We start from the raw sequence: 15,233 nt of genomic DNA, 5'->3' as shown, positions 1-15,233 counted from the left end.
GATAAAGTTAAAACCCCTCCATGATCTGACCTGCCTACCTGTTCTTGTCACCCACCTCTAGTCCCATCACACGTCACATTCCAATCATAACTAAGTACTTGCAGTTCCATGTACAACCAAACCTTGCAAACCTCCTTGTGTTTGCACATGCTAGTTAGTCTCTGTCTGGAACACCATCATCTTTCCTCAGTCCTTGCCCCAGACAACCTAACTCATTCAGCTCAGACTTTACCATCAGAAAGCTTTCCTTATACATCCAACTGTTCATTCAGGTACAGGTTACTTGCCAGGTGCCACAGATACAGCAATTAACAACAGACATAGTCCCTGGCTTCATGAAGTTTCAGTGAAGCCTTTATGGCACTCACAGACTGGGAGTATCTTAAGAGTTGGGACAATGTCTGATTCATTTCTGTATTGCCACTTCTCCACACAGGACCTGGCATAGAGTAGGGGCCTTGCAAACGATTAAGTAAATCAACATGACATAATCTGTTTTGTACAAGGCACAACATCAAGTATGAAAAATAGCAGTATTCTTGCATATATATATATATATATATATATATATATATATATATATATATATATATATATATATATCTCACAGCTTACTATGTATAAGCTTACCATTTACACATGTCGTTTTATCTGCTCTGGAAAATAGAATTTATAAGTTGAGAGAAGTAGAGGGACCTTTGCGATCACCCTGTTTTACTTTCCAGCTAATTCATCAAGGATTCCTAGAACATCCGTTCAAGTGACAGGGCATTCATTACAACTTCAAAGGACATCATAAATGACCTTAAAGGACAGAACCTGCACCTTTCAATGATTAATCCTGAGTCTGGTTTTTTAGACTCTACCAACCAAAGAGAGAGAATTCTTTTCTAAATTCAGGTATTTGAAGACATGTCCAGGTAAGGCAAAATGTATCATCCTCATTTTATTGATGAAAAAATCCTGAGGCTCAGGAAGGCAACAGACTTCCCAAGGTTCAAAGCTACAAATAAAACACTGAAATACCTACAGTTTATGAAGTCCAATTCCTTTCCTGTAAAGAGAGAGACTCTGAGGCCCAGGGAAAGGCAGTGACCAAAATGAGTGCCCCCTAGCCCAGGCTCTGAATCTACCACACCATCTTGGTTCCTAACCACCATATCTGCCCACATCAGAAGAGAGGAAATAAAGACTTACCAAAGTGTTAGAAGAATTATAATCCTCAGTTGATTTATCTGCAAAGGGAAAAAGACAAAGGACTCAGTCAGTAAACAATTATAGTTAATTCATTCTTAAGAGCCAAGGAAGCCTATCCAGTTAACCACTTGCAAGGCTCAGAGAAGAATAATATTACTGGTATGATAGGCCCAACACAATGCTGAGAATATTGCACACAATGCCTCTTTTAATCCTCACTACAGCTCTGAGTACTATTATTATGTCTACTTTTAGAGATTTGGAAACAGATTCAAAGAAATTAAGTAATTTGCCCAGGATACACACAGGTTAAATAGGGGTCAGGATTTGAATCTTGGTCTAATTCTAAATAGTATGCTTGAATTGTATCCACATCATCAACTACAACATCATCAGGCCTCAATGGCTGAGGAAATTCCCTGCAATCTAAGAAAAGGAAAAGAATTCAGAGCTGGCACCATCCTGAGCTATCCATGACAAACCATGACCAGTGCGTGATTTCAGCTTTTAGTAAAGATCCTTCTACAGCCATGTCTATTACTCACAGAAAGAGAAAGACTAAGGCTTAGGAAGAGAGATGGGTTAATCATGTCAAGTCTAATTGAAGACAGGGTCTTGTTTCTAAGAATAGATTCAAACTCCTCAAGGAGGCAATTACTATATTTCACTGATTCTGAGATGTACATTTTTCACACTAACATCTCTGAAACAGAGACTGTCCTACGATCAAAGGTACTGTATGGTTTCATTGGCAACTTTTTCTTCTTTAGTGGTATATAAAATAATGGTACTTCTTAGAATCCATATTACCTTGGACTTGATAAAATATGAAATACAGATTCAATGGAAATCTTAACAAGAAAATAAGTTTCGAGACCAACTATTATGTTTGGTTTAATCTTTCATTCCTAAAGATCCAAGAAGAAACTGACTCCACCAATTTGCCACCAAAGGAATGAGGAGGAGAAATACTCTACTAAATCCAACATATTCCTCACTAAGAATAAAGCCCAGAGAACATCCAAGATCCCAATTCCATCATTTAAGAAAGTGCCAGGTACAGCTTCTTTGGTCCTGTGACAAATCATGAACCCACAAGCTGCGACAGTATGTTCTTGAAGGATATACTTGAAACATAATACGTTTTTCTAGTCCAAAAGAACATCAGCTTATGCTGCACTGATGGACAGTGACTGAATTGGGGTATGGGTGGGGACTTGATGATGTGGGTGAATGTAGTAACCACATTGTTTTTTCATGTGAAACCTTCATAAGAGTGTATATCAATCATACCTTAATAAAAAAGAATATCAGTTTAGGCAGAGAAACTGCAATACCATGCCTTCACTGCACTACCCCCAACCTTGTGCACTGCTAATGTTTTTGAGGACTGAGTATACCTCTGCCATATAAAAAAAACAAGCAAGCATTGCTCCTTTGAAATCTGATGTACAATGTCTATGTATCAAAATCAAATTCCATAGCACAGAATAACAGAGCAGAAAGTACTTCCAAACCCTTCATGTTACAAATGAGGAAACAGAAGTTCAGAGAGTGAAAGACACTTGTTCAGGGTTACATAAATCAGTGGCAGAGTAGGGCTAAAACCCAGAACTTTACTTTGGGTTGTCAATCTAGTCTACTTTTTTGCTCATCACTGACTACTAGTTGGTATAGAAAATAAAGTGTTGGAAAATAAGAAACTTGATAAAAAATTGCCATGGAGGATTGTGCTTGGATAGTAGACAGCAAAGGCTTTAAAGGTCCAAGTTTAAAACACTTCTATCACATAACAATTGAGCCACCCTGAGTGAGTTGCTTAGTTTCTCTGAGTCCAATTCATTTCTCTTAATTTGTAAAATGGAGATAATCATCCTTACCTTGCCTGTACCCTGAGCTATCATGAGAATCAGATAAAATAACTTATTTGCAAGCATGCACAAACTGAGGCAGTGTTATTTTAATTAATAGTACGAGAAGCAGGAAAACAAGAAAAGGAGAGATATGATATTAAAAATAATCTGTACCAAATATACAATTCTGCCTAGTATTGGCTCTGGTCTTCAACTTTTAGAAAACTAAAAATTCTGCATGTGTATGTGTGCACACACACATATATACACAAACACATACACACATGTGTATGTATATACATATACATGCATGTACTTATACACATAGAAGATGTATGGACATATATTCACATATTCTATAGTTATACACTCAATGCTATTCATACATGCATGCACAGATGAACATACACACAAGTGCCTGAATGTGTATATCTATATGCATATTCATTCATGAATACTTAAATGAACTTTAATATGCAAACCTACAGAGCTATGCTTCCTTATACACATATAGCATTTATACACATCTACACGTGTACACATAAAAACAGCAATTCTTCCAAAAACTTTGCTGCTGAGGCTTTCAAAGTCAGCTTCTAATCTGATGTCTCCATTGCCAACTCCTTAAAACAAAACCTCTAGTCTCCTCACTAAAAAACTTTACCACCCAGCACCACTCAACTCCAATTCCTTCTTGGAATGACCCAGTCCCTCAATGGGAAAAGTGAGACAGACCCAGCAGGGCCAGATGTGAGGAAGGAAATACTGCAGGGAACAGGCATGCCCCTCTCCTGGGTACCACCGAGGCAGCATGAGCAAAGCTGCAACCCGGCACCCTCACCATCTGTGCCCTTTGATGCAAGCCAGACACTCGCTGGGGAAAACACCCTTCAAAATTAGCTAGTTCATCCTGGTTCTCACCTACCCCAGCAATACTGCTCTTTGAAAGAGAACAGCATGAACACTGGTAAGAGCACTGGTCTCAGAGTTAAGAGACCAGCTCCGCCACCAATTTTGCTTCATTAGAAAGGCCCTTTTTTGGCTTAAATGCCTGTAAAACAAAGGGGGACTGGAAGTGGTATATACTAAGGATATTTCTTATTCTAACATCCTAAGATGCTATATAAAAGGCAAGTTTCCAGAAATATAGGCTTTCTCATAACTTATCTAGAAAAAAAAATCTCTGCTATGGAAGGAATCTTCTAAATAGAGTTACTAAAGGCAAGCAGGAAACTCAAGAAGTGCTGGCCTAGGAATTAGGAGACCTGGATTCTAACCCCAATTCTGCTATTAAAAACACTCTGAAAAACATAGTCCTATAAATCTGTACCTATTAGATGAGAGAGAGAGAGCATCCAAAGAACATTTATTATTATGGGGCTGTTTTTCATTTGACTGATAAAGAATTTCTTGAGGAAGAAATTGTGCTTGCCTATTGAAAAAAGATTAAGTGTGTTATTAAATAACTGAGAATGATAGCTACATTTCCGCAGTCTCATTTTACAACCAAAAGAGAACTTTCACATCAACAAACTCATTTATTCCTCACTACAACCTCTTGGGATAGAAATTATTATTCCCATTATTGAGGCTCAAAGAAATTAAGTAATTATTAGAACCTAGTGACTATCAGAATCATCTCTTTCAGTACAAAGTCTATGTTCTTTATATATAACATCATGCTACTTTAAAAAAAATGCAGTTTTAGAGTAAAAACTCAAGTTTGATGTAACATCCCATCATCTTGGCTCTCAAAGTCCAAAATTCCATTTTGTGCAATGTCATCTCCACTCTGTCCAATACTTTCTTCCCTCAGCCCACACCAAAAGGCATGCAGAGCTTTCCCACCCAAATGAAAACCCTCCGTCTTCCAGACTGCCCTGAGCAGGCCCCATACCTGTAAAGCTCATATACTTCTGGCTGTTGGAGGTCTTCTTTGAGTTATAAAATTCCAATACATCCAGGACAGCTTGCGGGTTTTTCTTCTGCTCTGACTTGGTGATATTTGATGTCTGAAGCAAGCGGGCCCACTGCTCTGGCATCCCCTGTAAGAGAGACATGCATGGCTGTCAGGAAGGCACAGTCACAGGGGACCCTGAAGGAAAATCAGAGCTAACTCTGATACCTGCTAGCAGCTAAAGACAGGCTTGCACATTCTTTCCTCTCTATGCCCTCAGAGCTCCACACAAGCCTTTATTACATTATCTATCTCACTGCATTAGTCATTTTTTCAGATGTTTGCTCCTTCACCAGCCTAGTCCTCCTTTAGAGCAGGAACCATGTCTGATTTGTCTCTGTATCATCAGTGCCCAGCACAGAGCCTGCTGCCAAGGGGCCACTTAACAGGAATGGAGATCCAAAGGTTTCTCTGGTACAATTTTGGAGATGAGGAAAGTGTCCCTCTCATGAATATAAGAAGACAGTAATGAGGCTCTCAGGCAAAGACAGAGGCATCAGGAAGACTAGGAAGGATTGAATCTAACAGTGCATAGCCAGAACTCTGAAAGACCACAGGCCTTCCATGACCCAGGACTTACTGTAAACTCCCCCGTGACAGAATCAAAACCAACATGAATTGTGTGCTCAAAATCTGAAGGAAGAGAAATCTCTGGCCGTTCCTTCTCCTTCTTTTTATTTGCTGCAAGAGAAATAAGAGAAAGGGGAAAAAAAACAGGGGCATTATTACATTCTTAGGCTTATTTATAAACTCTTTGTTGAGCTGTAGGCTTCTTTAGAGGCCAAGGACTGTCTACTTCACATGTATTTACAGAGCTCAACTTAGCCTGGAGTAGATTCTCAATGCACTGTTAAAGACTTAATTTTTTGTTGGAAAAGTAAGGGAGGAGCAGAAAGAACATTCACCAGGGTTAGTAGCTCTGGTCCTACCACTAATGAGCCATTCGATCCAAGGCAAGCCACTTCTTCCTGAACCCTGGTCTCCCCATCTGCATGAAGAGGAGGTTTGCGTAGACAGTCTCAAGACGCTGCCAGCCCTGACAGCCTATATTTTATGAGCATCCCACTTGTTTCATTCTTGATTATGGGTTGCTTTAAGGTTCTAAACTACAGAATTTTAGATTTCGAAGTTGTTTGAATAATATAAGCCACTAATATTTTATCGGGTGCTTACCAGGCAATAGTCCAAGATCTTTACATGTATTAATCCACTTTAGCCTGACAGCAACCCTATCAGTTAAGTACTATCATTTTGCTGATAGAAAAATGAAGCACAGAGATTTAAGTTACTTGCCCAAAATCACATGGTTAGTAACTGGCGGCACCCAGACCCAAGCCCAGGCGGTCTGGCCCAAATCCTCAGCTCTAAACCACTATGCTATGCTGCCTCCCTAAGCTAGGACCTTAACAGATCATTAATCCAAAGACTTATAGTCTTCTCTCTCCCATCAATGGTCTTGCGTAAAGCAGATGTTCACTAAGGTCCTACTGATCTAGCAGAAAAAGCTTTAATATTTAAAGAGTTGTTGCTGAAAAACAGAATGAACACAACAGGAGCAGACTCATGAACACTGAGAGTTACTAGTGGTTACCAAGGGGGATGGTTTGGGGTGGGGTGGGGGTAAGGAGGATAAAGGGGCACAATAATTCACAATCATGATATAAGTTGGTCATGGGGACAGTAGTACAGTATGGAGAATACAGTAAATGATTCTATAACATCTTTTTATGTTGACAGATAGTAACTGCACTAGAAGGGGTGAGGATTTAATAATATGGATAACCTGTTGAACCACTGTGTTGTACATTTGAAACCAATACAAGATTGTATATCAACAATACTTCAATTAAAAAACAAAAAGAATTTTAGTGCTGAAGTTAGGGGTTGGGCCTCCCCAAATGCCTTTGTCCTAACTCCCAGTACTTCAGAATGTGATCTTATTTGGAAATAGGGTCACTGCAGATGTAACAAGTTATAATTGGGTCATACTGGAGTGGGGTGGGCCCCTAGTCCAGTAAGAGCAGTGGCCCTAAAAGAAGGGGAAATTTGGAGACAGATGCACAGGAGACCATATGAAGACGAAGGCAGAGAGCACAGTGATGCTTCATGCCAAGAAACATCAAAGACTGCCAGCAAACCACCGGAAGCTAGGGGGGAGGCAAAGAACAGATTTTTTTCCTCATAACTTTCAGAAGGAACTAACCCTGCAGACACCGTGATCTTGAATTTCTAGCCTCCAAAACTGAAACAATAAGCCACCTAGTGTGTGGTACTTTGTAACAGCAGCTCTAAAATGAATAGGATTTTCAGGGTCTTGCTATTAACTAGACCTCAGCAGACATATGCAAATGTAACCCAGCTGACAGAGACTTCAATACCTTTCAAGGTTCAGCCAAAGAATCTTTCTTCCTAGACGGGGACCTACAGGGCCAAGATTAAAACATCTCTAGAAAACCTCCTTTTTCCTCCTTCTTTTGCCAGCCACAGTTTCTCCTCTTTCAATGTCCTCAGGAGGAGGCAGAGGAGATGGCCATCTGACCTAAGCTTCCTGGGAAACTCCTACATGTCACCTGGGTTTAGAGGCTCTGATTTACTGAGCTCTTACCATGTGCCAGGCATATGCTAAAAATTCCGTATGCATTATTTCACAGAATATTCATGCAACCCTACAAAACAGATATTAGTATCCCCATTTTGTAGGTAAGGAAACGAGTACTTCTTCTTTTCAATAACTCGCTTGACTATTCCTGAGTTTCAGCGACAGGTTCGTCCTACAGGTATTAGACTCTGGGCATCTAGGCAAACCAGAAATACCATGTAGGCCTGTGAGGCAAGTCCAGACCATCCTCCTCTTTAAGGCAAGCCAGCAAGGGAGGCCTAGAATCCCTGAGTCTCTGGTCTTCCCCACTACCAAACTGTCAAGGAAACCACTGAGTTCTCTCCCTGCAGAAGTTATTCTCCACACAGTCACAGTAATGGCACAAATATTCTTGGCTCCACGAGAAGTAAGACATTTTCCCTCCCAGAAATGCCCAGGATCATATTCCAGCAAGGTTCATGGCTGAAGACAAACCCAAATTCACCATTAAAAAAATTCACTGAACAGTGTCTAAGAAGTTGACAAGGGTTAGACAGGGGCTGAATGCCAGGTTTGTCTGGGCCTATCCTTAGATGTCCGATGAAAAGTACAGGCTGAAGCCCGTGGGCTAAAATAAGGCCCCTAAACACGCAGTTAAGGCCCCGATGCCCAGGAAGAGCTTGGCTGCATTAATACGATCCACTTGTTCTATAACACCTGTTCTACTGCCTTTCCAGGTAGACATGTCTGAGTCCCATTACCAGACTGAATATTCCCAAAGGGCAAATAAAGTATCATTATATCCTTCAGTACCCTATAAGAGACTTACATTTTATAATAATTACAATAATCACCTTCGTTTGTATCATGTGCTAGTATTTACAAAGCACTTTCATATATATTAGTTCATAAGCACCTCAAAACAACTGTGTGACAAGCAGGGCAGTGATTATGATACTGCAATATAATGAATTATAAGAAATATAGTCACTGGCCAACAGGCACATGAAAAGATGCTCCACATCACTAATCATCAGGGAAATGCAAATTAAAACCACAATGAGATATCATCTCATGCCAGTTAGGATGGCCAATAACCAACAGACAAGAAACAATAAATGCTGGTGTGGATGCAAAGAAAGGAGAACCCTCCTACACTGCTGGTGGGAATGTAAATTAGCTCAACCTTGTAGAAAACAATATGGAGGGTTATCAAAAAACTAAAAATAGAAATACCATTTGACCCTGGAATCCCACTCCTAGGAATTTACCTGAAGAAAACAAGATCCCAGATTCAAAAAGACATATGCACCCCTATGTTTATCACAACAGTGTTTATAATAGCCAAGATATGGAAGCAACCTAAGTGTCCATCAGTAGATGAATGGATAAAGAAGATGTGGTACATATACACAATGGAATATTATTCAGCCATAAGAAGAAAACAAATCCTACCATTTGCAACAACATGTATGGAGCTGGAGGGTATTATGCTCAGTGAAATAAGCCAGGAGGAGAAAGACAAGTGCCAAGTGATTTCACTCATTTGTCGAGTATAACAAACCAAAACTGAAGGAACAAAACACCAGCAGACTTATAGACTCCAAGAAGGGACTAGCGGTTACCAAAGGGAAGGGGTCGGGAGGACAGATGGGGAGGGAGAAAGAAGGGAATTAAGGGGCACTATGAGTAGTACACATAATGTACAGGGGTCATGGGGAAGACAGTATAGCACAGAGAAGACAAGTAGTGACTCTATAGCATCTTACTATACTGATGGACGGTGACTGCAATGGGGTGGGGGTAGGGGCTTGATAATATGGGTGAATGTAATAACCACAACGTTGCTCATGTGAAACCTTCATAAGACTGTATATCAATGATACCTTAATAAAAGAAAAAAGATTGCATATCAATGATACTTTAATTAAAAAAAAAAGAAATACACTCAGATGACCAAATATATATTTCCCAGGTATATTTGGTCTTCATCCACAGCTTCTGAAAACATTTCAGAGCTTTAAAGGTGAAATGAGAGACTTTTGGACCCACCCAAGGGCAGGGGCTGGAGGTTGTATCAGCCAATGGCTGTGATTTAGTCAATCATGACTATGCAAAGAAGCCCTCACAAAAACCCATGAGAGAAGCATCTCTCTCTCTTTCTCATCCTGCTTCTCTGTCAGAGAGTGCTTCCATGCTTGGGGAACCAGAAAGCTTCCACGTGCCATGCAGCCAGGCCCCAAGCTCCACCAGGATAGAAGCTCTGTGATTTGGGACCTTGCCCTGTGTATCTTCTCATCTGGCTGATAGCTTGTACCCTTTATTAAACTGGTAAATGTAAGTGTTTTCCTGAGTTCTGTTAAGCCATTCTAGCAAATTAATCAAACCTAAGGGGGAGGTTGTTGGAACTTCCAATCTGGAGCCAGTTGGTCAGAAGCACAGGGCATAGCCTGAGGCTTACAACTGTTGTCTAGAATGTGGGAGTGGAGGGCAGTCCTGTAGGCCAGAGCCCTTACCCTGGGGAATCCGGTGCTGTTTCTGGGCAGATAGCATCAGAATTGAGTTGAGTTCTTGGACACCCTGCTGGTGTTAGAGAATTGCTTGGTGATGTGTGTGGGAAGACCCCCTCCCACAGACACACTGGAATAGAGTCCAGGAACCGGAAAGGAGTTGTACTGCTCTGTGTGTTGTACAGGTACCCACTTCACAGAAGAAGAAACAGAGGTTCCAAGAAGTTAATAAACCTGCCCAAGGTCACAGAGCAAGTAAGCAGCAGATCCATGACAGAACTGAGGTTTTCAGACTCCCAGCCCTAAGGCCATTATACTGTCACTCTGTCTCTTATGCATTGCTGCTGCTCATGATTATGTTCTCTCTCCTTTTTCTCCCAGTGCATTCTAGTCCCCAAGTTATTACTGACTTTTATCTTCTACAGTTATGAAATTTACTCATGCTTTTCCATCTTCATTGCCACCACTCCATTTCAGGCATTATTATCTATGGCCTGAATCATTCTAACAGTAACCTGTCAACTGTATTCTGGTCCGCTCCAATGCAAACAGCAGCCAGATGGTCTCCAGCCTTGCTTTTCAAAGCAGCATCACTATTACTTGGATGACTGTTGGAAATGTAGAATCTAATGCTGCACCCCAGACCTACTGAATCAGAATCTGAATTTTAATAAAATCCCAAATAATTCACATACACATAAAAGTCTGAGAATCAAAATAAGAAGAGAAACCACAGACAGGCAGGAAATATTTGCATAAGATCTATCTGAAATACATACACACACACACATATCTGCAAAAGGACTGTTTTCCAAAATATACGAAAAACTCTTAAAACTCAACAAAAACCCAATTGATAAAATGGGCAAAAGGCCTGAACAGATACCTCACCAAAGAAGATAAAACAGATGAAAAGATGTTCAATATCATATGTCATTAGGAAACTGCAAATTAAAACAACAATGAAATACCACTATACACCTAGGAGAATGGCTAAAATCCCAAACTGACATCACCAAACACTGAGAAGCATTGGAGCAATGAATTTTCATTCATTGCTGGTGGAAATACGAAACAGTACAGTCACTTTGGAAGATAGGCTGGCAGTTTCTTACATAACTAAACATACTCTTACCATACAATCCACCAATTGTACTTCTTGGTATTTACCCAAACAAGTCAAAAACTTATATATTCACATAAAAACTTGCACATAGATGTTTATGGCAGCTTTATTCAAAATTGCCAAAACTTGGAAGCAACCAAGATGTCCTTTGTGGATGGATAAACTGTAGTACATCCAGAAAATGGGACATTATTCAGCACTAAACAGGAATGAGCTATCAAAAACCTAGAGAGGACAATGAGGAACAAACACCTATTACTAGATGAAAGAACCAGTCAGAAAAGACTTCATACTGTATGATTCCTACTGTATAACATTCTGGAAAAGGTAAAACTATAGAGACAATAGAAGGATCAGTGGTTGCCAAAGGTTGAAAGGAAAAAAGGATGAATTAGTGGAACAGAGAGGAATTTAAGGACAATGAAACTATTCTGTATGTTACTAGAATGGTGGGTACATGTCTTTGTACATTTGTCCAAACCCACAGAATGTGCAACACCAAGAGTGAATCCAAATGTAAAATATGGAGTTAAGATGAATGGGGTGTATTGATGCAGGTTCATCAACTGTAGCAAATGTATCAGGATGCTGGTGCAGGACATTAATATTGGGGAAGATTGTGCATATGTGGGGATGCGAGGTATGCAGGAAATTTGTGTGCCTTCTCAGTTTTTCTGTAAACAAAAACTGCTCTGTCTTTTTTTAAAAAATAACATTTGACAAAACAAAATGAACAAAATAGCAGTAGACCCACAGACACTGAGAAGTGACTTGTAGTTACCACAGGGGAGGAGTTAGGGTGGGTAGATGGGAAGGGCGAGGCAGATAAAAAGGCACAAAAAAGTCTCCATCGTAATATAAGTTGGTCACAGGGATGGTAGTACAGCATAGAATATATGGCCAATGATTCTGTAACATCTTCCTATGTTGACAAATAGTAGCTGTACTAGTGGGGGTGAGGATTTAATAATATGGGTAACGGCTGAACCACTGTATTGTACAGTTGAAACCAATATAAGATTGTGTATCAACTATACTTTAATAAAAAATAAAATATAATATAATGTTTTAGAAGCTCTGCTCTGCAGACGTGTAACTTCCTCTTCATTTCCCATACTTGTGTTTCATATACTCTATACCAAATGCGCTGAACCAGCGTAGTTCACCAAACACAATGGACTCCTTCACACCTCTACATTTTTTCAAGCTATCCCTTTACTCGTGAATCTTGCCTTCCTTTTCCCTTCTTTTGCCACTTTACCACAATAAGCCTTTTATTTATCCTTTTCAGGTCTTTCTTAAAGGTCATCTCTTCTGGAAAGTTCTCCCTGACCTCTAGGTTGGGCAGTTCTTCACCCTCTCCTCTGTTCTCCCAGCACCATTACAGTAATTGCCTATTGTAAAGGTTTATCTTCCCCACCAGAATGAGTTCCAAGTGAAGAGGCCACACCCAACACATCACAGATTCCCATTCCTAGCATATGCCTGGTACAAGGTAGGTACTTAGGACAATGAGTGAAGAAAGGAACAAATGACTGGACCCCTAACTCAATCTGGCAAGGAGTATGCCTAAGACAGGCAAATTCTTTCTAGGGTAGGGATAAATGTTTCATTTTTAGCAGCTCAAACCTGATTCTCACAATCCTTGTTACCCAGCTGCCGTTGTCCTATTTTAAGACCCTGCTCTGTGGGAGCTGAGAACACGGGCCAAAATAAATTCTGAAGTCCTAATGCCTCCAAAGACTCAGGACAACCCTGATGAAAGGGAAAAAGGTGGGGGAGAAAAATAAGAAGGTCTAGAGTCCAGGCCAGTTTTGCCTCTACCACACCATACAGTCTGAGTTCTAGCTTTTTCATCTGAACAATGGAGAGAATGGACTGGCTGATTTTAAGGGCCCTTCCAGCTCCTATATTCCGTGAGTCTATGAAAACAGAAAGATAAGCACCCTCAAAGCTCAGTAGCCAGTTTACTTCCTGATCTGGCATCCCCAGTTTTTCACAGGCACTTCATACACATCATCTCATATAATCACCGCAATCCTGAGAGGCAACTTCTACTTTTAGATTAGGAAAGTAAACCTTGCCTACAGTTATTGAAGAAAACTGAAATTCTAAAGGTCTGGCTTCAAAACCAAGGCCCTTTACATTCTACTACCTTATCTCCCCTAAAAAATTTCAAGTTGATTCAAGAAAACATACACTGGTATAATGAGAATAAATAACATTAAATAATACATTTACCATATATAACATACTGTAACACACATAATCTTCCTTAATTCTTACAATCCTATGAGAAAGATTATTACTCTTGTCACTTTACAAATGAGGAAACTAAAAAAAGTTACATAATTTTCTCAAACTATGTAGCTAGTAAGACTTGGTATTTGAATCCAAGTCTGATTCCAAAGGTTCTTTCTTCAATATCTTAATTTGCCCACATGCCAATTGCTGGGGCTTAAGCTACTTACACACTTGGCAATTTCCAGAAGCAGCTGCCTTGAGAAAGGGAAGGCCATGGGTTTACCAGGGACCAAATTAAGCAGTCATTTATGACATAAGTCCATCTGTCTTACTCATATTTACAATACATGGAACATGTTGCAGAACTTTGGAACTGCTTTCTGTTCCTAAATTTCCTCTAATTTGGTCATTTAAAAGACTGTAGGGAAAAACAATTATGTTACTTTCATGTTTTATATAGACTTTGGTTTTTATTTACAAACATTTTTATATATTATTTCTACTACATGTTATTAATCTATTATATAACATACCATCATATAGGCATGGAATGTCAAATACAAAAGGAACTTTGTAATGGAAACAACAAAGACATGGCTCAAAGGATAAAAAGTCTATAGAAAAGAGCCCCAGGGAAATGAAATCATTTAACACATGAACATACAGGGTAATGCTGAGGTTGGCTCTGCTTCCACAAGCCATGCTTTGCCCTGCAAACCTTTGCATATACTTCCCATATTCCCACCTCCAAATTTTTGCTCACTTTTTCTTCTCCTTGCTTGGAATGCTCTTCTGCCCATTTTCTCTGTCAAACTTTCAGCCATCTTTTAAAGACTGGTTTAAGTCCCCCTTCTTCCATGAAGGATTTCTTGACCTTTCCTTCCTCTGGGAATTCCCAAAATACTGATACTGCCATACCACCATGCATTTAGTCATTTCCTGTCGTGTATGATTCCTTGCTGTTCTTAAGACCTACCTCCTTAATTAAAATGTAATCTTCTTGAGGACCAAAATCATGGCTTCTAATTAAAATCATTATACTTCTGAATCTCAAGTAGGCCCCAACATAGACCTTACTTAGCTCAAGAATACCCCAGATAATATTAGGAAATGACCTTACAGACTATCTTATTCTACTCTTTGTGGAAAGAGGCCCTGAGAAATAAATCGAACAGCCCTGTGTACATGGTGGGTCAGACTCAGGTCACCTGGTCAAGTCTTTTATCCCCTGTGATACCCCCTGATCTCTACCGACTGATCTGACTGGAAGGAACTACTAACTCAAACAGCAGTTTAACATAGACCAGACCTGGGATGTAAGAAGAGAAAGGGCTTGGCTGCAGTGGAAGAGGAGGGGAGGTTGGAAGGAAAGGAAACCTAACTGACAGGATTTATCCTGAGTGCTGTGAATGCAGGCTGAGGAGGACCGGCAGGACACCGGGCACCCGAGACAGGGAACAGGAGAGACCTGGAGGGGCCATGCGGTGGCAGAGCCACCTGGCACTCAGCGAGTCCTTCCCTGGAAGTAACAGTCACCTCCTTCATATGTGTGCAGACAAGGCCTAGTCACGTTCACTCTCTTACTGGCTCCTTACAACTCCAGGAACCACACAGCATGGACTGTCCCACTTTTACAGCTGAGAAGGCTGAGGTCAGGCCATTAAAAGAAATCTGTCCTGGACTAGGAGTCAGAGGAAGATGGATCCAGTATTATCTCTGAAAACACTAACTCACTTTATGACCCTAGGAAAGTCACTTTCTTTCTCTG

At 40.2% G+C, this 15,233-nt stretch overlaps 1 protein-coding gene across 6 annotated transcripts in view; it reads right to left on the bottom strand.

Annotated features, from left to right (window-relative positions):
• The window catches only part of PAK1 (p21 (RAC1) activated kinase 1), a 122,438-nt gene that overhangs the window by 35,033 nt on the left and 72,172 nt on the right, over positions 1–15,233 (bottom strand). For all 6 annotated transcript variants that reach the window (XM_073215975.1, XM_073215976.1, XM_073215979.1 and 3 more), the window contains exons 3-5: positions 5,588–5,688; positions 4,948–5,095; positions 1,198–1,235 (exon numbers count right to left, since the gene is read on the bottom strand). In XM_073215975.1, the coding sequence (XP_073072076.1) occupies positions 1,198–1,235; positions 4,948–5,095; positions 5,588–5,688 (287 nt within the window). The remainder of the gene's footprint in view (positions 1–1,197; positions 1,236–4,947; positions 5,096–5,587; positions 5,689–15,233) is intronic.

This window comes from Manis javanica, chromosome 11, assembly GCF_040802235.1.
Source record: "Manis javanica isolate MJ-LG chromosome 11, MJ_LKY, whole genome shotgun sequence".
NCBI classification, from domain to species: Eukaryota; Metazoa; Chordata; class Mammalia; order Pholidota; family Manidae; genus Manis; species Manis javanica.
Note: the sequence above shows the minus strand (reverse complement) of the source record. Positions and strands in the feature narration are given on the sequence as shown.